The sequence below is a fragment of the Psittacula echo genome (assembly GCF_963264785.1).
Source record: "Psittacula echo genome assembly, chromosome: 5".
Lineage (NCBI taxonomy): Eukaryota > Metazoa > Chordata > Aves > Psittaciformes > Psittacidae > Psittacula > Psittacula echo.
Window position 1 is genome coordinate 82,376,732 of NC_137739.1, and position 24,525 is coordinate 82,401,256.

A 24,525-nucleotide genomic window follows, 5' to 3' on the forward strand; every position below is an offset into this window, starting at 1 on the left:
CAAATACCTTATTTTTGCCCAATGGAAGGGAATTAAACCCTGAAAGACATCGTGACCGGCAAAACCCCTGAAAATCTGGGGAGCAGATGTGAGAAAGCTGAAATAAAGGAAAAAGGAAGATGAGGGTAAAGTGAGAGGCGGAGAACATGAAGAAAAGAGACAATAAATGAGAGAAGAAAAGGAAAAAAGACCGATGAAAATAAAATACATTAAAAAAGCAACTTGTTTGGGGCTTGCAGATGGTTACTCAGTGTCTGCAGATCTGATTCTCCTTCTGACTCTGGCCTTTTGCCTTGCTTTGTCTGAGTTTCTTACCTTGCAGGGCATCCAGGAGGTCAAATACACTGCAGAACACAGGCTTTATAAATCCTTCCTTGGCAACAATGCTGTGGCTGAAATGTAAAGAACAAGACTGGGAGTGGGATGGGAGGGGAGGCAGGTTCCTGAGGAGCACAAGAAGGGGCAAGGAGTGAAAGGAAGAGGGGGACAAAAGCCTAGGGAGACCAATGGAAGGAGGGAAATGAGGTTAGCTGTTGGTCAGAGTGACATCTTCTTGCAGTGGCAGGCGGAAGAGCTAAAGCTCATCCTGCCAACCCGCTGTGGGGACTGACACTTGCAGGCTCCCACTGGCAGCACCTCTGCAAGACCCATCCCGGGGCAGGGGAGCCGGGAAATCATGGATTCACGTCACAGGGAGGTTTCCAGGCAGGAGGAGCGCCTGACGTAGAAAGGCTGCCCGCTGTGCCCCTCGGGCCGGTGCACGATGAGCACGGGGAAGAAGCGGGCATCATGGTAGGTCGGCGGGTTCTCATTGATGGCCAGCTGGCTGGAGTAGGAGCAGCACTGCTCATCCTGGCAGCCGCGGTCAGCGATGCTGCTGCTGCGGCTCCTCCAGAGGCCTGTCCTGTGGGAGCCGTGGACGCGGCACAGGGAGAAGCGGCTGGTGTTGAGGGAGAGGCGGGAGTTGCAGCTATGGAAAGCATGGCGCGAGAAGATGGAGGAGGTGCTGGAGGCGCGGTTGCAGCGGTCGCAGCCGTGGGCTGTTTGGCCGTACTGGCACACTGCATAGGCTGGGGAGTTGGCCAGGTCCATGAGCATGGCCTCCGAGTAGCTGGGGATCAGCTGCCGGTTGGTGCAGATGTGCCACTCCAGCTCTGTGCTGTCCTGCGTGGTGTCGCGGGGCATGCGGTATCGGTACAAGGGCTCCTCCACTGCCGCGGGTGCTGTGTACTCCAGGCCCAGCAGCTTCTCCACGTGGTAGTGGACGTAAGCAGTCCGATACTCTATGAGTACCCTAAGCGGCCAAGAGATCATGAGGATAGCTGCCACCCAGAAAGCATGGTGGGACACATACCACGGGAGGTGATCCGGGTCCCCATAGGCCATCATGAGCTCTTTGAAGTCCACGTTTTTGAGCTGCATTCCTTCCCTCACCTCCATGTAGTCATCCAGACCCTCAATCTCCGTGAAGAAGTGAGCCCTCTGAGTCAGGTAAGAGTTCTCAGACTCAGTGTTGGCGAAGCTGAAGCACTTGGTGAACCTCAGCTTGGTGGCTGTGTAGCTCTCCAGGCCTAGGAGCTCCTTGGAGATGTCCTTGTATCCACAGTGAGAGTAGTCAAACTCAGCTTCAGCCACGTGGGTGTTGACCCTCTCATGGTAGACCTGTGTGGTGGTGTAGGCATCACCATTGCGGTACCGGGTCACCTGCCGGGTTCGCCGCACAAAGTGGTAGCTGATGGCCTTCCACCAGATGCATGGAGTGGCTTGCTGCATGCGGTTGATGCATTCGTAGACACTGTCCACATCTGCCTTGTACTGCAGTTCTCTCTTGACGTGGCAGTGCCAGCACTCTACCAGGTACACCACGTACAGCATAGAGAGGAAGGCCAGTGGGATATAGACATAGCCGTCCGAGCATGGGCTGTCATGGTAGATCATGGACTTGCCCTTGAAGGAGCTATCAAAGCTGAGCTTGGTGACCCGAGCCAGCTGACACCAGGCCACTGCACCCAGGCAGCCATACATGAGGATGGAGAGGAGGAGACATTTCCAGTGGGACTCCCGGCACATGCAGGCGCTCAGGGACTGCTTCACGGGGCGTTGCTTCAATCACACCACCGGGGAGGGGGAGACAAACACAAAGAGAGAACGAGGAACCTGTCAGTCACGATGCTTTTCACAACACACACAATGAGTGTTGCCTTTGAGCCTGTGCTTGGCTTTGCTCTCGGCTGCCTGAGGACTGGGACACCACCCTGCTTAATATAAATGCGAATACAAACAGAAACACCATGACAGAGACTGAGGTCTCTGAACAAAACTCCTTCCTTGCTTCCTCCTGGCTCGGGGAAGCTCTTTGCTCAGCGGTGACTTGCGTGTCCGAACCCCCGTTGGATGGGTCCCTCTGAAGGGGGTGAGACAGGTCCCCATCTTTCTCCCTGCCTGGCCCAGCATCATTTATGCACCCCACCATCTTCCAAGGCCAAGAGGGCTTCACATTACATGCCCAGCTGAAAGCATGGGGCTGTGTGCTTGCCCCTTTGCTTTGTGAGTGCCCAGTGCCTGGGTTCTCACATGGTGCTGCTGGGGAGGCTCAGGAGCACCATCCGCTGCAGCGCTGCAGCCGCACGGGTTGTGCCAGCACAGAAAGACCAGCGCTTAGTGGAGCTGCTGCCTGACTCAGAGCTGACTCACACCCAACCCTGAAACCTACCAAATGATCGACACCATTTTTCTTGGAGGTCAGCCATCGGGAAAATTACTAGATCCAAGCACATCCAGTCAAAAAGATTGTCAGGATTACAGCACGGCGCAGCGTAGCTCCAGGCTGGTTAGGAGACAGCTCTGACCTAAAATACCTGAAAGCTTAAGTGTTGGAGTTAAAGGTGTACGAGTGGATATTTAGAACACAGCACATCCCTCTCTTTCAAGTCCCAAAAGTTGGGCTGGGAGCAGAGCCAGAGCTCGTGCTCTTGTACTCCCACTGCGTCCCCTGGGATGGCATGACTGCGGTCCTCACCCCAGCCGTGGTGCAGTGAATCAGCTGCATTGTCAGGCTATGTTGGGCTATAATAAAAAGCACCAAATTGAGCCAAGCAGTTAGCGGAAACAGAGCTGTCTCTCTGCAAAGAGCAGCAGCAGAGTGAGTTACATTACTGGCTGGCAGCCAGTAGAAAGTACATGAAACAGACCCCCCTCTGCTTTAGTAGGTGATGTGGAGGGCTGCTTGCGTCCCTCTTCTTGCTGCCATCCTCTGCCTCACCCCTAACTCCAAGGAGATGACACTGGGAAAGCAGATACACACTGATCTTCATGCAGCATCAAGCCCTCTGCTGAGCCTGATTTCATGCAAAAATAGAAACAGCTACTCCTTCTCCCAAGAGGACGCCTCTAATGCATCAAACTGCTCTGTGGATGCCAACAGATGTTAGGTTTGGGGAATGTCATCTCTTTCTTTCTCCACAGATAAAGTTCTCCCCTAATACAGCTTATCTCAGACCCACAGCAGTTAGGAATCAGTAAGTAATCTTGAACCAGCAGGGAATTTAAGGAGCAGCATTTTATGACCCAGGAAATACTAGCACAGCACTGCTAGAAAAAAGAGTTTACTGTCTTCTCAATGAGATGGAAGCATTGGCATCCAACCCCGCGTGGCTGTAAGTCAGATTTAATACTGCTTTCTTCTTTTCCTGGGACAGAGAACCACTTCTAAGTAACTACAGGTTTTATAGCTTGCTGTGAGCACTGCCAAACTCTGGGGTTTGGTTTTGATTTCATAGCTCCTAATCTGACACTGTGTAAGTACAGAGTAATTTTTCTGAATTAGGGAGCTACACAGTATGCATCTGCAGCTACAAAGGGCAGAATCTGGCCCCTGATTCTTCCTGATGTATCCAGAAGGGATCTGGAAAGGATTTGTGTTCTTATCCCAAGCTTTTTGTATGTGTGGATGTGTCAGAATAAAGAATAATTATTCTGGGCTGTATTCTTTTTACAGTGGCCAAAATGGGTCTAGAGAAGCTGAGTGGGTTATAAAGGTGTCCTGGGTTCGCCATGACAAAAGTCCATGGTACATAACTTCTCTGTAGATGCAGCAGTGCAAAGATATTAGTATAGGTAAGAATTAGACTCTTTTCCTCAGCCTTTTGCAGGAAGCCTTGAGGAAACCCACAAAGTGGCTTCAAGTAGTCCCCAAATCAGCTGAAAAGAACTATGGGAGCTTTTGGGAGTGTCCTGGTTTTGGCTAGGATGCAGTTATTTTTCTTCCTAGTAGCTGGTGCAGTGCTGTGTTTTGGCTTTAGTCTGAGAACAGTGCTGGTAACACACTGATGGTTTAGTTGTTGCTCAGTAGTGCTTGTCCTAAGTCAAGGACTTTTCAGTCTCTCATGCTCTGCCAGTGAGGAAAGGCACAAGATGCTGGGAGGGAGCAGGGACAGGACACCTGACCCACACTAGCCTAAGGGATATTTCATACCACAGAACATCACGCTCAGGATATAAACTGGGGGGAGCTGGCCAGGAGATGCCAATCACTGCTTGGGATGGGCTGAGCATCAGTCAGCGGGTGGTGAGTGATGGTACTGTGTATCACTTAGGTGTCCTGAAGTTTATTCCTCTTCCTCTCTTTTTCCTATTATTATTGGTATTATTATATGTCACTTTATTTCAGTTATTAAACTGTCCTTATCTCGACCCGTGGCCTTTCCCATCTTCCAGATCTCCTTCCCATCCCAGCAGGGGAGTGGTGGGGAAGAGTGAGCAAATGGCTGTATGGTACTTAGCTGCCAGCTGGGGTTAAACCATGACAGGGGGTGAATCCCCGAGTCTAAACGCAGTCACCAAGAGTCTCATCTCTTGAAACTCTTGTCAAACTCCCACTGCTCTGTCCCAGTGTGGTTACTGCCCCAATATGTAGGCTTCTGTCCCAGCCATACACTGGACTCCAGGTCACAGCTCCTGGGAACTCCTATTCTTTGTATTTTCTTGACACAGAACTGGAGTTTCAAAGAGCTACAGTAATACACTGGAGTGAAGAACTGCAAACCTCTGCCCTTTTCCCAAACCTGAATATTTTCCAAGATGAAGAAAACTCTAAAAACGACCATCTCCATCCAGTCACTGACTGTGCAGAAGAAAACACCTGGGCAATATTCTAACACTGGAATTTCAGTTCACACTCAGTTTTCCACAGGTACGGCTCATGTAAAGTCACACATGGTTAATGCTGTGAAGGATGCCAGCCGACCAAGGAAAAGATGCCCAGCAGTCAGTTTTAGTGTGAGGGTTTCAGTACTCCATGCAGCTTCAGGAACCCCAGTTTTTTCCATGACGTGTTTGAAGCGCTGGCAGCCTGGCCCTGGGCACAGCCAAGTGAGAGGCTGTCCCACACCAGTTAACACACTATTTGCCAAAGGCACTGCAATCCCCACCTTCCTTTTATTTCTCTTCCCCTTGACTAACAGCTTCTCTCTTTGCAGCTCTGTAGTCTAACTCACAACCCACAGGTTGGCTTCTGCCCAAGGGGTGATTCAACCAGCCCCACTAGTTAGGGATATCAGTGGCCATATCAGAGTGGGCAAATGCCTCCTAATGTGCTTAGCTCCAGGAGATGCCAACTCCCCTTTGGGGAAAGAGATGGCTCTGGTCTCACCAGCGCTGGAGAAGCACCAGGCTGGGCTGGCAGCAGCTCAGAGGCTTGCAGGTTCAAGATGATATTTCTGTATGCATCCTCTGGACACTCTTCAAAAATGGTCTTCAAAAATGGATCAGCCTGAGCTACAGTTCTCCACTCTTCTCACTGCAGCCTGTAAAAAAGGCACCTTCTTTGCCTCTTGCATTAAAATGAAGACATTCAGCCACAGAGCCCACTGCCTCATCTCTGATTCACACACCTACCAGTCCAGTTCAGCAGGGCCTTTGTGTTCAAAACCCTTTGGGACAACCACGATTCCTTTCTCTGGCTCTTCTCACCCACTATCTCAAACCCTCCTTTGTTCATAAGCAAATCCCACTCTCCGCAGGTCCTTGGTTATAAAAGGATCTCTCCTCCAGCATCTATCCCCACAGCTCTTCCTAGGAGGCACTTCTGTATTCAAAAGTTCTGAATACATTCATCTGGCCTCTACCTCCTTATTTCTCCTTCCTGTTACTCAAATAATTATCTAATACAATTGTACTATTAGAAACACTATTAAAGTGTTTGCAAGAAAGACATGAAATGGAATATAGTTACAATAGAAGTATCACACAGTCAATAATCTAATAAGAAGATACATCTTTCCATAGAATCATAGAATAGTTAGGGTTGGAAAGGACTTTAAGATCATCCAGTTCCAACCCCCCTGCCATGGGCAGGGACACCTCACACTAAACCATGTCACCCAAGGCCTCATCCAACCTGGCCTTGAACACCGCCAAGGATGGAGCATTCACAACCTCCCTGGGCAACCCATTCCAGTGCCTCACCACCCTCTCAGGAAAGAATTTCTTCCTTAGATCCAATCTAAACTTCCCCTGTTTAAGTTTGAACCCGTTACCCCTTGTCCTGTCACTACAGTCCCTGATGAAGAGTCCATCCCCTGCATCCTTGTAGGCCCCCTTCAGATACTGGAAGGCTGCTCTGAGGTCTCCACGCAGCCTTCTCTTCTCCAGGCTGAACAGCCCCAACTTTCTCAGCCTATCTTCATACAGGAGGTGCTCCAGTCCCCTGATCATCCTCGTGGCCCTCCTCTGGACTTGTTCCAACAGTTCCATGTCCTTTTTATGTTGAGGACACCAGAACTGCACACAATGCTCCAAGTGAGGTCTCACGAGAGCAGAGTAGAGGGGCAGGATCACCTCCTTTGACCTGCTGGTCACGCTCCTCTTGATGCAGCCCAGGATACGGTTGGCTTTCTGGGCTGCGAGCGCACACTGCCGGCTCATGTTCATTTTTTCATCTCTCTCTGCATAACAAATTCATTAATATCTTAAAGCACTGCTCCCAGACTTTATTAATTAACATACCACCTTCCTGCAAGCATAATGCTTGTGGTGCTATGTGGAATTTTCTCCTTTCTGTGCACAGTGTTTCGGATTAAAACAGGGCAAGCTTGTATTTCTGGATGAGTACAATAAGCACTTGAGGAAACTAATAATTTCCATGATAACTTGGGCCAGCCAGCAAACGGGAGTAGCGTCCTTTCAGGAATGCTGCTGGATCTGAGCTGTTTTGGTGTGGAACAAAAGTATAACCCCTGGAAAATGTTAATAGAGAAACATAATTGAAGAAAGTGAAGACGGAGCCTGACAGAAAGCCCAAGCCAAGCAGCTTGTCCCAGAATAGATGGAGGCTCAGTCATTAGGCACTTTGCCTGTGGTCTAGGACTCACGGATTTGGGTCTCTAACCCAAATCAAGAGAGGTGTAGTTCCTCACCTGCTTGTGGGGGCTTTGCTTTGGGCTTTGCTTCCAGTGTTAACTAGGAAAGCTTCCGACAGAAGATTAAATGAGACACAGGCTGCCCATGGAAGTTTTGGGTATCCTATCATTGGAAATGTCCATGGTCAGGCTGGATGGGCCTTTGAGCAACTCAATCCACTGCAAGATGTTCTTACCCATGGCAGGAGGGGTGGATTAGATGACTTTTGAAGGTCCATTCCAACCCAATTCTGTGATTCTACAACTACTTCTATGCAGAGGGATGGCTTTGCTGAATCAAATATTTCACCCAAAAGGTCCCAGCCAGCACTGATGACAGTACATCCTTCTGGTTTGGATGGAATGCTGGGAAGAAGCACAGCTGAGCTGTCAGTATCACTGTTTATGAGTTTCGTGCTAAAAGCACATGCTGTAAATAATGTCTTGCTACGCTCTGGCATGCTGCTGAACAGCTTTTAGAGGTATCCGTTCTCATTGCACATGACCAGATTGGAAACTCCGGCTAACTCTTACCCGAACTATCCATAATTACAAGCCAAAATTCACTTTACTCTTCCGCCCCTAAAAACAACAACAACAAAACATTTCTCAAATTCTTTAGTAGATCTTGGCACAAATGAGGAAAATACCACAGGCAAGAGGTGGCACATTCTGGTGCCTTGTAGATTTGGGGACAGCCCTGTCCTGAGCTGGCCCTAGTCCCAGGCATTCAGCCCCACAGCGCTGCTCCACATTTGTGTTGAGGCGTTTTGGGTCATCATTTCCAGAAAGCTCAGGCAGAGCAAAGGATCTGTGCACCACACAAAGCGAAGCGGCAGCTCCACATCCTCCCATGGTCTGTTTTCTGTCTGGTGGCGTGGAGCCTTCTGAGACACTAAATGATAGATGCTATTTAATTTGTTGCCGCAGTTGCTGAAAAATAGTCTGGAAAGCCCTAAGTACTGACAGAGAACTGGAATTTCAACCGACACCTGCAGCAGACAGGAGTTTCCAGGCTGGCAGCATTTCAATTATTTCTCCTTTGAGAGAGTTCTGTGCACAACTTAGTTTGCAAATGATAAAACACCCCGTCAGTGGCTGAAAGGGCAACTGCCTTCAAAGACAACCTCCAATGGCAGATGCCCAAGATCAAAAGCAGGTATGCAAGGACTGGCGTGGAGCCTCCCTTGTTCAGGCACACCCACCCTGCACTCATCCTGGCTCAATAGCAGCCAAGCTGGGTTCTGGCCGCAGGAACCATAATTAAAACCATTAAAACATACTCCGTGTCGTAGCAGCATCCAGGTTTGGGCTGTTAATCTGGCCTATGTGTAAAGGGGTGAAGAGAGAATGGAGAGGGAAGCACAGCATGGCACATCCCCCACTTTGCAGCTGGAGCTGAATGTGCTCTCATGGCAAAAGCACAGATCTGGTGACTAGGGTTTCGGCTCTCTGAACCATCCCTTGACTCCTTGCAAGTGACCAGCATTAAGAGACAAGCAGGTATGTTTTAGCTGGTAACCATCCTAAATGAGCCTGCAAGCAACTGCATTGCAGGTCCCCAAGAATGCAAAAGAATTACCTCCCTTCAAACCCTGATTTCTCCTTAAAAGGCATATTTGAAATGTAAAAATCTGATATTAGAGAATCAGAACAACGTATTTCTGGGTGAGCAAACTGTGCTCGTGTCTCTAGGTCCCTTCCTTTTGATGGGTATATAAGAACTAACAAATTTCCAAAGCACAGGTCAGGGTGGTCTGCACATCCCTGTTCTTCCAACAGTGTCTGCATATCCCTCTTCCATTACCAGGAGGAGGAAGGGCCACCCTCAGAGAAGCCCAAACTGATTCCACTAGCACAGTGGGCTGCCTAACCTGAAACTGGTGCCTCTGTTTTGTCAGTAACGGCTCGCTGCTTTTGCTGACCTCTGGATATGAGTATGTCTGATAGCAGGACTCACCCACGAGACACGTGGCTGTTCCTTGGTGATGGAGGGGATCCCTAAGATATAGTAAACAGCTAGACAGTTCTTCAGCACTTACAAGTAGTCATAGAAATTTCTGTTTTCAACCCTGCAAGGCTATTCTGGGTCAAGAAGGTTCAGCTTCTATTACAACCCAAGCTACATTTACACCATAAGACTGGGAGACACTATGCCTTCTCTCTGTAGCTCCTGTATCTCACAGGCAACGAAACTTCACTCTATAGTCCTATCTACAGCCCAGTAACTTGTGGTTAGGAAAAGCTCATCTTCCACAAAGACATTCTGCTTTAACTGATAGATAAAAAGAAATTAAGAACCTGAAAACCCCTTTGTAATTTGTTCTGGTGATGAAATTTTACTGGCCCTGCAATTTCATCTCACTTCTTCCCCCATTCATGGCAGTGGGGATGCTCATTCTTCAGGTGATGAAAGACTCTTTTCATATGAGTGCCTTCTCTGAAGACATCTCTCCATACTAATTATGACACCTCTCAGCCTCCTTTTTGACAATTTAAAGGGGTCAACGTCTTGAAGTCTTTCACTGCACTGCTCTAGCTCTTTTTAGTGCTCCGTGCTCTCCAGCACCTTGAGATCCTTCTTGATGTGTACCCTGCAAGTGGACATAGGACTTCACTTATTTCAATGGCATCATATCAAAACGTAAAATCACCTCCCATTCCCACTCATTTCCCCCTTTTTACTGTCTCCAAGTGTGGCATTAGTAGATTTTTGCCCAGGAGTTCATGTTCAACCACTCACACAGTTTGTTCCCAGTCACTTTTTCTGAGGACAGCTCAGGGGTGGCTGCACTCTCCACCCTGAAATGTGCAATTTCAGATTTGGCTTTGCAGTGAATAATGAAATTATCAAATGAGGCAGATCCCTCTGTAGGACTGTGCTCTTCTCGTCATTACAGACCAGCCTGCTGATGTTTGTGCCAACTATAAATGTTACCAGCAGTGATTTTATGCTAATTCCAGTTGATAGTGTTATGTCTAGTAATTATTCCTGCAGAACTCTGCCAATCTAATGGCTAAATACCCCATTAACTTATACAAGACAACTGTCTTCACAAAGCTAAGTGTCAACCATAAAAACAAAGCTGTGAGCATTACATGGACACTGAGGTGCTCTTCACACTTCCTCTCTGCCACCAGGAGTAATCCTACATGCAGTCCTACATACAACCCTAAGAGAAACCCTCCCAAAGCTTCAGTGGAGCACATTATCACCAGGCCTGCTGTTGCTGTGCTCTCTTCACCAGTAACTGTATTGTACTGCGGCAGTATGGCAGTGTGGGCTTGAATCTCGCCTTTTTCTAGCTGCCTCGGTACTGCTTGCAGCATGCGAATGGTTATGGTGACAATGATAAACCTCTTCTTTTGTTCACTTCTGATTTTGCCTGGCAAAATAAATTTGAACTTAAAGTTGCCAAACTGACCCCAATAGGGGTGAAGAAACAGTTTGTGAGGTCCAAAGGCTATGGACCAAAGTATACTGGAGTCACAACCTTTAAAAATTTGATACATCATTTTGCCTTATGCTTACTATTTCTCTATTGTCAAAATGTTTTTTTTCCCCTCTTCAGTCAGACTTCATGCTTCAGTCTCCTTGAAAACTCCATCATTAGCTCTATAAGCAGGGAATACACTGCTACAGCATGAATTTATTCTAATGTTTGTTTTCTGGACAGTTTGGGGCCCCAGTTTGACTGCCTGTGTCTGGTTTGCGGCCAGGTATCTGGGTTCCCCAGTTTCAAAAGCTTTAAAATTCTTCTTTGGGGAAATCATGCCAAAAGTGTTTCCTGTCCTTTTAAACCCCTCTTGTAAAGCATCTGCCCTTGGTGGCTGACCTCAAGAGCTGCAATTTTGCTGAAGCAAAATGCTATCAAGTCTAAAATGAAAGAATGAGAGAAAACAGGGTAGCGAGATGTGGCCTGAATGGAAATAGAGAAATGAGGGAGAAACACAGGGAGTGGAAAGAGGCGGAGAACAGAAAAGGATAGCCCAGACATGCACCAAGTGCCAGTGGCACTGAGACAGGGACCAGCAGAGACCAGCCAGCCTGAGCAGGGGCAGGAGGGAATTGGGCCCAGAGAAAGGAGCTAGGTGAGGATGGACAGGGAAAGCCCTGAGCACAACAGCACCAAAGCATCCTCTGAGCCAGCAGTCCTCCCGGCCCATTGGTGACCTGGAAAGCAGCTACCCCTGAATGGCTGTCTTCTTGCTGCTGGAAACTTCTCCAAAACCCAGATCTATGCCCCTATCTCCTCTTCACAGCCTGGGGGTGTGGGATAAGGTTGTGCTAAATCAGGACAGAGATTCCCATGGAGGTGACAGTGTGCTGCAGGGCTGACACTGCAGCTGAGTCTCAGTGAGAAGTACAGCATCACAGCATCCTCCTGCCCTCCACCAAGACGTGGCTTCAGGGCTACAGGGTGACTTTAACACCATCTTCAACACAAAATGACCCTACAGCTCAGGATTACTCATGTGAGCACAGAGACAATCTTATCTTTTTCTTTTTTCCCTCTTTTAGTTACCAAGAATAACCTTCCTGTCCATGGGGAAAAGAGTAGGGAAGCACTGACAGGAGACTGGAAGAAAACAAATAAAAGTAGAGAAGAAAGAAGAAAAAAAAGGTGGATAAATTAATGCCAGTCACATTGCATTTGCCTCTGCAGATTTATGCTTGCAATTAGTATATCCCAATGAGATACATGAAAGGGAAAGAATAATCAACAACGACAAGTCGTACATTTAGGCAGGTGGTGACCTGCCTGGATGAAAGCAGGTTTTTGTCTCTTCCATCTTTGTCAAGACAGGGCAGTGGAAAATGTTCTACCTCCTGATGGACATGGCAGGACATAACACAGAGAGGATCACTGAGTCCTTGCTAGGCAAGCCCTAGGCTGTGCTGTTAACCATAACTGAGGTGAGCTCTGACACCAGGACCAACCTCCGGTGCTGAGAAAGGTGTCACCATTTGTGCAGTGGACAAGGATGATACAAGGGGAGCAAGGAGATCTCCTCCTCCTGTCCCCAAGCAGTCACAGAGATGCGGGTACAAATATCATCTTCCAGCTCCTGAGGTTATTCTGGTGAAAGGCTGGCCCAAGAAGCCTGAGGTGAAGACAACTGCAGGAGAAGAGTTAGAGTTTAACTTCTTCTTGCTTTCCAGGACCAAATGAACTCCTAGGTCAGACACTCATTAGTACAGTGAGGAAGGAACTTGCAGGGCTATGCTACACCAGACATTGGTGTATGATGGGTAGAAGGGCTCCTCCACCTGTGACTCTATCTGGGCTCCACATGGGGCATCAGTAATAAGGCCTGGTGAGGGAATAGGGAGATATTACAACAGACATCCCATAAATCCCTTCCTAGAGACCCTGAAACAAAATCCCTCCTGCTATCCATCCTGAGCAGCAAGAAGCCCATTACCCCTAGCTCATGCTGAGCCAGTAGCAAGTGCTCTCAGCATGGGGGGAAAGGGAAATATAAGGGATAGAAGGCAACAGGAAAAACAATTTTGCATCAAAGAGAATTTCCCTCCAGTCCTGGAACATGTAGCACATCGGTTGCTGCATGTATATCTTGGATGCACCATTTGCTCTTCTGCCATGAAACTCCTGTGAGAATGAAAACTTCCTGCAGTTCAGGACCACAACATCAATGCCCAGCAAAAAGATGCTGTTACTTGGTTTTAAAAGGATAACCTGCATGTACTCCACGTGCATCACTGACTCAGGCATTCGCTTCAGCAGTTGCCCTCCTGTGGTGAGCTGAGAGCACTTGTTCTCTCATTGTTTAAATCCCTGCAGAGATTCAATCTTCTCCTTCCATCAATGGAGCTGTCAGGGAGAGCATCTCAGGGTGGGAAGGTGCACAAAATGGTAGTATTTAATCCTCTCTCTAGCAGAGCCTATTGTAGGACAAGACAAACCGGGAAAAAGCACAGATCTTGCTGATTCACTTGAATTTCAGACGCTAGGATGTCCCTGAAATACCACACAAAGACAGCCTGGTATTTCACACCATTCACCTTCACGAATTCAAGTCACCATGAGGAAAACAGAGGTGAGGACAGAAGGAGCATCCAGCCCTCTAAAATGTCAGATTCAGCAGTAACTCTTGCAGGATACTTTTGAGTTCTTCAAGCAGAAATAAAGGAAATTCCAGAAAAGAAAGGCATTTGGATCCCAGCCAACATATACGCTGCCCATGGCAGCAGAATAGGGAAGCCACTCACTAAAACACAAGAGTACGTATGCAAGTGGCATGAAGAATTTGTCCCTAGACACATCCATGGGTGATGCTCCTGCACGCTGTTCCAAGGAAATCCGTGCAGTTACATTTTCAGTGCCAAGGAAGCCTAGCAACAAAGTGGTCACCATGGGCAAAACAGAAATCAGGGCTATTTTAGTGGCAGCTTCTTACAAGCTCATAAAAATGCTAAACTAATGAAATTATCCCTTTCCCCCCCCCAAATCGCTGTTGTTGTTGCCACTGGCTTTCGACTCAGCAGCAACACAAAGAACATAATCTGGGGGCAGAGGACTTTTCCCAGTAATGCCAATGCTGGGAATGAGCTCCTTGGGAAAGAAAAGCTGGGATCTGAGCTCCCTCAGAGCAAAAGAGTAGCTCCAAGAATGATTCTTTTTTCTACACTTTAAGGGCTCATTATCCTTAGCTCCTATTACCCACTCTGAGTATCAGTGCTTCCTAGTAGATTTTACAGCTGTAACACCGTGGCTTACCTCAACACTTAATAGTCAGCATCACATATCCTCACATCCTCAGGGAGCTCCTGGGACGCAGTACCACAGCCCCAGGCGATCAGCTAGGTGTGACTTGCTGGCTTGCAGCTTGCACTGGTGTTACTGGTGGCTTTGCTGAAATCAAGGGAAAACCAGCACCAGCCAAGGGTAAACAGGAATACAGGTGGGACCAGCTCCTATTGCTTCAGTCTGGAGGGATGGGGACAGTGGGGAGAAGGGGACAGTAGCTACCTGTCAGCCTCTATGTGCTTGAGAAAGTCCCATTTCAACAGGAATGCTGCATTGCCTATTTTGCACCCTCCTTTGCTCACAACATGCAGCTCTCCAGGGGTGGGAGAGGAGCAAGCAGCGAGAAGAGGCTTGTGGTGCTGAGCATAAGTGTTTTCTCCTGTGCTGTGCACACAAGGAATCTGCAGTAGTGGATGTTAGAGCCATAGCTCAGTGGTGTACTAAAGTCCCTTCCCTATCCTGGGTCTCTAGGGCTGCAAGGGGCTCTCCTCATCCTTGAAGAGTGCATGTCCTGTGCCTCAGTGTTCTCACCTCTGCCATAGGTCCTGAGTGTCCTGCGTGACCCTCCCTCAGTCTCAGCGTGAGGAAGGGAGGGACTGATCTGGAGCCAGGCTGTAAAACAGCCACAGACCAGCTTCCTTGGAATGGAAAGTAGGGAGCCAGGAGGAGACAGCTTTGTGAAGAGGAAGCCCAAGGAGTGTTAGTTCCTCACCAGCCTACTCATTGAATGCCTCTGTTTAGAGACGTGGCAAGTGACAAAAATATTTCATTGTTATGAATACCATTTAATCTTTGCTTACTTTAAAGGAACACCCTGAGATTTAAATGGGGATAGAAACAGGCTCCAAGTCATAGAATCATAGAATCATAGAATAGTTAGGGTTGGAAAGGACCTTAAGATGATCCAGTTCCAACCCTCCTGCCATGGACAGGGACACCTCACACTAAACCATGTCACCCAAGGCCTCATCCAACCTGGCCTTGAATACCGCCAAGGATGGAGCATTCACAACCTCCCTGGGCAACCCATTCCAGTGCCTCACCACCCTCTCAGGAAAGAATTTCTTCCTTAGATCCAATCTAAACTTCCCCTGTTTAAGTTTGAACCCGTTACCCCTTGTCCTGTCACTACAGTCCCTGATGAAGAGTCCATCCCCAGCATCCTTGTAGGCCCTCTTCAGATACTGGAAGGCTGCTCTGAGGTCTCCACGCAGCCTTCTCTTCTCCAGGCTGAACAGCCCCAACTTTCTCAGCCTGTCTCCATACGGGAGGTGCTCCAATCCCCTGATCATCCTCGTGACCCTCCTCTGGACTTGTTCCAACAGTTCCATGTCCTTTTTATGTTGAGGACACCAGAACTGCACACAATGCTCCAAGTGAGGTCTCACGAGAGCAGAGTAGAGGGGCAGGATCACCTCCTTTGACCTGCTGGTCACGCTCCTCTTGATGCAGCCCAGGATACGGTTGGCTTTCTGGGCTGCGAGCGCACACTGAAGCCGGCTCATGTTCATTTTCTCATCGACCAACACCCCCAAGTCCTTCTCTGCAGGGCTGCTCTGAATCTCTTCTCTGCCCAACCTGTAGCTGTGCCTGGGATTGCTCCGACCCAGGTGTAGGACCTTGCACTTGGCATGGTTAAACTTCATCAGGTTGGCATCAGCCCCCCTCACAAGTGTGTCGAGGTCCCTCTGGATGGCATCCCTTCCCTCCAGTGTATCAACCGAACCACACAGCTTGGTGTCATCGGCAAACTTGCTGAGGGCGCACTCAATCCCACTGTCCATGTCACCGACAAAGATGTTGAACAAGACCGGTCCCAACCCTGATCCCTGAGGGACACCACTCGTTACTGGTCTCCAGCTGGACATCGAGCCATTGACCACAACTCTTAGCGTGCGGCCATCCAGCCAGTTCTTTATCCACCGAGTGGTCCACCCATCAAATTGATGTCTCTCCAATTTAGAGACAAGGATGTCGTGTGGGACAGTGTCGAACGCTTTGCACAAATCCAGGTAGATTACATCAACTGCTCTGCCCCTGTCCATCAGTTTCGTAGCCCCATCATAGAAGGCCACCAAATTGGTCAGGCAGGATTTCCCCTCAGTGAAGCCATGCTGGCTCTCACCTAGCACCTTGTTGTTTTTCATGTGCCTTAGCATGCCTTCCAGGAGAATCTGCTCCAAGATTTTGCCAGGCACAGAGGTGAGACTGTCTGGTCTGTAATTCCCCGGGTCATCCATTTTCCCCTTCTTGAAAATGGGGGTTATATTTCCCTTCTTCCAGTCGTCGGGAACTTCACCTGACTGCCATGACTTTTCATATATGATGGCCAGTGGCTTAGCAACTTCATTCGCCAGCTCCTTCAGGACCCGCGGATGGATTTCGTCAGGTCCCATGGACTTGTGTACGTTCAGGTTTTTAAGATGGTCTCAAACCAGATCCTCTCCTACAGTGGGCCTAGGGTCCTCATTCTTACAGTCTCTGTATCCACCTTCCAAGACTTGGGTGGTGCGGTCAGAGCCTTTGCCAGTGAAGACTGAGGCAAAGAAGTCATTAAGAACCTCAGCCTTCTCCAAATCCCGGGTAGCCAGTTCTCCCGGTATCTTCCGGAGGGGGCCTACGTTGTCCCCAGTCTGTCTTTTATTCACTACGTACCTATAGAATCCCTTCCTGCTATCCTTAACATCCCTAGCCAAGTTCAATTCTAACTGGACCTTAGCCTTCCTCACCTGGTCCCTAGCTTCCCGGCCAACATCCCTGTATTCTTTCCAGGCCACCTGTCCCTGCTTCCACCTTCTATAAGCCTCTTTTTTCCTTTGAATTTTCCTGAGCAGCTCCTTATCCATCCAAGGAGGTCTCCTGGCCCTCCTGCTGCACTTCCTTCTAGTTGGGATGCAACACTCCTGAGCTTGTTGTCCTCACAAGAAATATGATCCAGGACTGATCCAAGCTCCAGTGAAGTCTAGGGAACTCTTTCAAAGGGATCTGTGACACAAGCTTTGTCCAGAACCATGAAGCTTTATTCTTACTTACTTGCAATGCCATCATTTCATCTAACAAACTCAGAACAGGGTAGCTCTGTGATTTGACCTCTCAACCTCCATCCTTCCCATTTCCCACATGTGACCTCCCAGTTAGAGCCTTGCCAGGCACACTTCATCAGAGGACCTACATCTCCATGGTGCTGAGCTGCTGCAGCTCAGGCTGTGGCCGTGCCAGGTCCCTCTGCTGCTGGGCTGAGCATCCTTCTTGATAACATCCAGCTGCTGCTCTGTCAGATGTGGGGAGTGTGTTTCCTCATTGCTGCACCTTTCTGAAGACAGCTGGGACCTCAGCGGTGTCAGGTTTCCATATAATGGTGCTCCTGTTAAGATGAGGTAGTATCCCAGCAGCTAATACTTCCCTGTGAGGGATGAGGTTTCATCATAAATACCACTTCTCGTTCCCTCTTGCTTCTCTTTGCCACACATTCTGCAATCACATGTAACAGCACAGCAGGTGAAAACCGCACTAGAAATTCACTTCCAATACCTAATGGTTAAAAGGTATCCTGGGAGCCAGGACACCTGAGTTTTATTTCTTGACCTGACTTTGACCCACGGCATAGCTTCAATACACCTTTTTATACCTCCTGAAGGCACAAAGTGCTTTCACATGAGCATCGCAGCAGTACTCTCCAGGAAGGCATCTCATCTGCATGTGAGCTGTTGCATCCTGCCACTCTTGAGCACCAGCTGGTGGGAAGCAGGGCATTTAGCTCCTGCCATGGCCTGCAGACAGAATATCATTCTCTCCCTTTCAGCACAATCTCTTACTAACCCCTTCCTCCACCAGGTACTGGCACTTCAGGCTGACCATCTCACCTCCAGGTAGCCACAAGGGGCTGTTCTCCATCTCTTGGTCCTTAGAGGGATCCCATGCTGGCAGATGCTACCACTCCTGCCTCTGGGGTGCTTCGTGCTCTCTCTGCCCATGGCAGGATGAGGAGACCTGTGCGCACTGAGACTCTCCCAGCTCTTGTCCTCTGGGACACACCATGCTGGTTCGTGAGAGCTACTCAAAAGAACACACCGATGCCTTGTGCTGAATCACTTTTGTTACCACACTAACTGAATGTTGTACTCCACAATTCCCAGTCCAGCTCCTAAGGGCAGTCAGTTTCATGTGTCTGAAAAAGGCCTCCAGCCACAAGTTCCTTCTCTCTCACAGCCAAATATGCTGTGAGCTCCTATCCCCTTCCCTGCTAATGGCAGGTTATGCAGACTCCATATTTGCAAGTCACCTCCATTACCTACCATAAGCTCCTTGCCAGAAGTGTGACTTCACGACCTGCCCTCTGCCCTTTGCTGTCAGCTCCCACCCTGCCAGTCCCCACTTTCACCAGCGGCTGTTTCCAGCCCGTCTTCCCCCAGCCCAGTATCACCAGTCCTTCCTTAACCAGGCCTCCGCAGGCTGGATGCTAGACTGGGATGTGCAACACCACAGCTGTATAGAAACAATGCTATGTGTGAGCTGGGACTCCCTGCACATTATTCACCTGATGTAAAGCCACAGCAGTCAAAAGCTCAGGCATTCTCTCCTGGTGGCACTTATGGCACCAGGAGAGCAGCTGCCAGGTACACCAGACACCGCTTCACAACCTTAACTCCACTTGAGGCAGGCTGCTAGCTCCTGCTGCCACTGAACTGCCGGCTCCTCCAGCCTTCCCACTCGCCATCTGTCCTGCCCCTCTCTGGCTCTTCTTCCCCCTGCTTTGCTGGAGACAGGATGTGCTGTGGGCAGTGGTCAGTGCTCAGGGAGGCAGCCTCTACCCCTGACCTGCACTGCTGACCCTGTTACAGCCTTGCCGTAACACCTATTCTGTGCAATGCTGCTTAAATTAAGTTACTCTGTTAAAGAGTTTTGAGTAGTTAACAAAGCTATAGCAACTGTGACCTCAACAAGGTTTCACTATGTGCTAGATTCAATTTTACAGTTCTTAAGCTCAGAGGAGCCCGATGAATGATTAGAGTCTGAAAGCGAACTCTTGAGTGAACTACATTTTGCATGATTAGAGCTTAAAAACTAATTAAATGCTTACCCACGCTTTTGTGAAAAGTAGAACTCCTGCTGTAAGTGAAAGATCAAGCACAGCCTTATCTACAGTGTTGGGACAGAATCACTGTAACAACTTAAAGGGCTTTACAGTGCTGATGACAGCTTGGCAGCCACTCGTTTTGGTGTTAACTCCCTATCATGTGTTAATACACACCTAGAAACAAGCCCCACTCACTATGGATACGTGGGGATGTTCCACTCATTTTAATCCCCACATTGTCCCTAGTCGCTGGCAATGATTTGAGCTATTTTCTTTTAAGGCATAGAAAGAGAGGAGAGGAAGCCTCGTGCTCTGTTCCCAGGGAGAAGATGCCTCCTACCTCTCTCTTGCAATGGCTTGCATTGATTAAAAAGCATCCTTGGTATCCACGCTTGCCTTCTGGAGGGAGATCATCCTCTGGGGTCTCTGAAGTGAGAAAGGGAGAGCAAGGAGAATATCTGAGGCTTCAAAACAGGGTGCAGACGCACTGTTTTTCCTTTGGCAGCAGGTGACTACATCCACCTGAGAGAACAGCATTAGAACCCAGGTCTGCAGGGGATCTGAAGAGTCACCTGGTCTCTCCTTCCTCCATAAGACAATATCTATGCACTTAACAGATATTTGCCTAAATTGTCATTATAAACCTCTGATGGTGGAGCTCCCTGAGCTCCCTGGTTGCTCCAGCCAGTGCTCCACTGAGAACATTCCCTTGCCAGAGGAACCTGGGTAAGTCAGCCAGCATAAGCAACTCCCTCCAGTCTCAGACATGGGGGCAAGGGAGTACTCTCTGTTGGAGAGGGCAGAAGACTTTGCCCATAGAAACCCACATAGCTGGAGCCTGCCCTTCAGAGCTCAGATACATCCATTTGATGTATCATATCTATTTTTCTCAAGCTCTTGACAGCTTCTTGTGTGAAGTGCAGAGAAGACAGACAACTTCAGGGCACCAAGAACAGACACGTGATCAGAAGATAAAGTGGGACAATGAAAAGAACAAAAGCAGAAAAAAGATGTGATGCCTCAGCATGGATCTTCTTATGACAGGATCTGCAATGCAAATATCACTTGGAACTGCAGGATCATGAAGTAAAGCTTTCCAGTTTCTTCAATGCCACTACTGTTGGACTTCTCTCTGAGGGAGACCACCTGGATCAAGGAATGAGGTGCACTCCTTGGTTTATGACTGCTGAATAAACCAAGGGCAGGAGGGGTAAAAAGGGGCTTGTCCTGTTCAAATCTCACTCAAGACTGGAATATCATGCGCTGCCCCAAAATAACTGTTTGGCCAATAATACTCATTTGGGACAGTGACAGTCTTCCACCAGGCTAACCAGCAGCTATCATTCAGGGTGTTAGCCGAGCAAGTCTTTTGCATGAGGTTTGGAAGAGCTGAGGGGAAGGAAAAACAGAGATTCCCTAGGAGCCACATCTCATGTTTCCTGCCCATCCCTGTTGGCAGTGCCTGTTGGGTCAGTGCCCTGTGCAGCTCCTGGGGGGAGGCTTACAAGGGAAATAAACCCTCTCTGGAGGTTGGTTCCCAATGGTCCTTCCACAGCTTTTGCTTAAAAGGTGATGAGGAATGTTAACCTCCATCACAGCCTCTGTCCCCTCACTCCTCTCCATCCCCTCCTCAAGGATGTCACAGAAGCACTGGGCAGTAAATGGGCTCCTGCAGAGAGTGGGGTTCATCACATTTTGGGTATCTGTTGGTGAGGAAGGTTCACCTGCCTCAGGCCTGACAAACCTGAGAGGCTGCCTGCCTTGCTTCCTCCACCACCGCTCATCCCCATAGGTGGGGACATTGTAAAACTACCTGGTCTAAGCGATGAAGGGCCTTATGCCTGATGTTTTCAATGTCATTTCAATGACAAATAAAATAAGTGTTTGATATTCATATTCGGGGAAATGGGTAAAAACCCTGGAGAACTAAATGGAGCCAATTGCCCAAGTAGAGGGTGTCTCTCCAGTGGTACACTTAAGAGGAAAGGGCTCAGCTATCTTTTGACCTGGCATCCTGTAAAGCTGTAGCCTGCAAACAAGCAATGCTTTCTTAACTTGTAACACCCCTTGGTGCTGTCGTGACCACAAACAGGACTATTCAAACCAGCTCCTGTTGCATTTTGCAATGGCAGTGAGAGACAGATGAGACAGTTTTAAGTGCGCCCCCTCTTCTGTAACATCTCCATCAGTGAGCTGATGACCGTGGGTTTCAGGAACATTGATCCACGAGGTTTTCCCCCCTATTTCTTTAAATAACTCAACTGATTGCATTATGTCATGCCCAATTAAAGTTCCTAAATATGGAAGAGAAGATAAAAACAGGCATGGACAACTGCTGTTTGACTCTGCCCGTACAGACAAGACAAATACGTATTTCAAAATGTCAAGTGGCTGCTGCTTTCAGCTTTCTTTAGTGATTACTTGGCTTTGGTAGCAAATAAATGATGTTTGTATGCAACAGCTTTACTTCCTTGGAAAAAAACCCAATTTCCAGCTAAATTCCAACTAAATTTTAAAGATTCATATATTTAAGACCATTTCTGGACTGGATTGGCAGAAATGCAGGAATGTCACTATCAGCTCTTCAGTGTAGGTGTCAGTTGTCACAGTAAGAAGCAAAGCAAGAAAAATAGCCAGCCCACTGCTTAACCGGGGCAGTACACAGCAGCAGGTTCTGCTACCTCAGAGAGAAAAGTAAAGGCAAGTATGTCCAGAGAATCCATCTCTAGCAATAACATTTGGCAAAACACATCTTTCCCATTCCCTCCTCTCAAAAGATCTTGATTCTGTTTTGCAGGTTTGATGGGCTGGTAACTAACACCGAAAGCACAGTCGTTCCAGGTCCAGCAATCAATAACTTCACGGAAGAAAACCCCAACCAGAATACTGGCAGGTAATCTGAGGGCTTGCTCTGACACTCTGCAAAGACAGCAGGAAACCCAAGTGGCCTTTGGCAGAAGAGGATGAGGGCTGTGGCCGGTAACCAGACAGCCTCTCTCCTTCCCACATTGTACCTGCACTGTTTCTTGTTCTGCTTTCCAGAATAAAGACATAGACCTCGGACACATTCTCTGTTACTAGCTCAGGGTTTTATATCACATTGATTTGTTACCCAACAAAGGCAATTTTCAGTCACTATTACGATTTAAGCCTGTGCATTTGATCTAAGTGAAATCCATAAATGACAAAACTAATAGAGAAGCCCATGCAATGCCCATTTAATACCAGGCATTTAAATGCAACTGCTGGTCCTGGTGCAAAAAGGCTATTTACATGGAGATGGGGAAAGCACAAAGAAAAGACCAATATTGTAGGAGTGCAGTGTTAAGATATTGCTGTTACTGGCATTTGAGATGGAGAAATATGTGTGGAATAGAAGAAAAACTGAGAGCAGGATGACTGAAGCAAGATATAATGTGCTTAGCAGAGAGATCAAGTGCTCTCATGTCTAGAAGTGGCTTGGATGTTTTTATGGTGGACTTAATATGTTGAAAAGCCTTCTGTAGCTCCTGGTTATAGACCAAATAAATCAAAAAATCCCTCCCAGCATCAACCATCCACTGATCTTCTGCAGGGCTGTAATTACATTGGGGAGCTCTACCACTGGAACAGTGGGATCCTGGACCCAGCCACAGCTCTTCACAGTGAACCGTGTCACAGGTGTTTAAAAAGCAATTGTACAGGAGAAAACCCCAATTTTCACCCATTGAGGGCAGGTTTTTTCAACCTGAGCTGCAAAGTGAATCTTCTAACACAGGTACTTTACAAAAGTGCTGGTTGGTTTAGGCCTAAGTATACTGCATCTTCATATAGGGTTTGCTGTGGCTCCTGATTTTGACTACAGGACTGAGAGTGTTGATGAGCACTGGGACCTGTTAACAAAAGCTTTAAACAGATTAAAGGCACACAGCAATATTACAGGGTTGCTTTCACTTCTGTTTTCACTTTTCTTTGCCTCCTTTAAGGCTGCTCTCTGCATCCCTAGCAGCATGTACATTTATTTGCTTTTAACTCGGTATTATGAAGAAAGTTCAGTCACTTCCATGATCTGCACATGGATCACACGATGTAAATAGCAGACCTGTCAAAACAGTTGGGAGCAAGGGCTATATTAGGTGTAGAAGAAAATCTCAGGCATTCCTAAAACAGGACAGCTTGCTGTTCCCAGTGTGCAGGGCTGTATGCGCATCGTCACCTACTGCCACAGAGCCCTGCAGCTCTGTCTGGCCTATGCCTTGTGGCTCAGGATTTTGTGTCAACACTCAGACACATCCATCATTCCCTCCCCATGATGCGCAAGGCTTCCAAGGTGATCCGAAGAAACACATTAAGCTGTATTTTCGGCAGTGTTTTCTATTGCAGGTTAGGCAACAGGGGTGCATAGGCCCCAATGGGGAATGAGAGGTATGACCATGTCCTTCAGTTCAAAACACTTGAAAGCCACGGAGCCCCTGGCTGCAAACCCCTGCCCTTTGCTCAATATGCCCCCCCACCAGTGACACCAGCGCCCCGCAGAGCTGCAGTTTCTCGGCCGTTTCAGAAGTCCCAGGGAAGCGGTGGGCTCTCCCATGCCAAACCCCGCAGGGCTTATTCAGCCAAACTTACAATGTACAGGCTCCCTCACCGAACCGTTCGGAGCCAAGCCGCCGCCCCGAGCCCGGCGCCGGGGCCCGACGGTAAAGCCCCGCAGCACCCGGCGCGGCCACCGAATCCGGGGTGCTCTGTGCGGCCCGGGCACTGCAGGGCGCGGTGGGCACCGCACCGCGCAGCGGCGGGGCTGCAGGTAGCGGGGCGAGCGGCCAGGCTGCGGGTGGCTCCACAGCTCCCTCCGCCCCGCAAACAACCCCCCCAGCCAGGGCACCCTCCTCCCGCCGCCGCTCTCCGGTTGATCGCCCCCTCCAGCCCCGCACCCCGGCCCCGCGGCGGGGCTGCCTTTGCCCCTCCCGGTCTCCCCCCGGCCCGGGGCGGGCGCTCCCGCCGCCGCTCACCTCCTCCCGCACAGCGGCGGCGGCCCCCGGCGCGGGGGTGCTGCCCGGCCCGCTCTCAGCAGCCGCCTCGGCTTCCCCCTCGGAGGACATCCTTGGCCATCACCGGCACTGGCAGCGGCGGCGGGGGCTGCGGGACCCCGAGAGAGCGGAGCCCCCCGCTGGCCGCCCCCCTACCAGGGGCCGGGGCGAGCCGCCCCCCGCGCCCAGGGCGGCCCTGCCGGGTGCTCCTGGCTCCCTCCACCATCCCAGGCAGGCGGGCAGGGAGGGAGGGAGAGAGGGAGGCGGCGGAG

At 49.1% G+C, this 24,525-nt stretch overlaps 1 protein-coding gene across 1 annotated transcript; it reads right to left on the reverse strand.

Annotated features, from left to right (window-relative positions):
* Window positions 1–687: 687 nt before the first annotated feature.
* LOC308221458 (transmembrane protein 151B-like) lies at window positions 688–24,325 on the reverse strand (the record flags this gene model as incomplete). Its single annotated transcript, XM_080618459.1, has 2 exons — window positions 688–2,103; window positions 24,236–24,325. The coding sequence occupies 2 exons, from the start codon at window positions 24,323–24,325 to the stop codon at window positions 688–690; spliced, it is 1,506 nt and encodes a 501-aa protein (XP_080474585.1).
* Window positions 24,326–24,525: the final 200 nt, after the last annotated feature.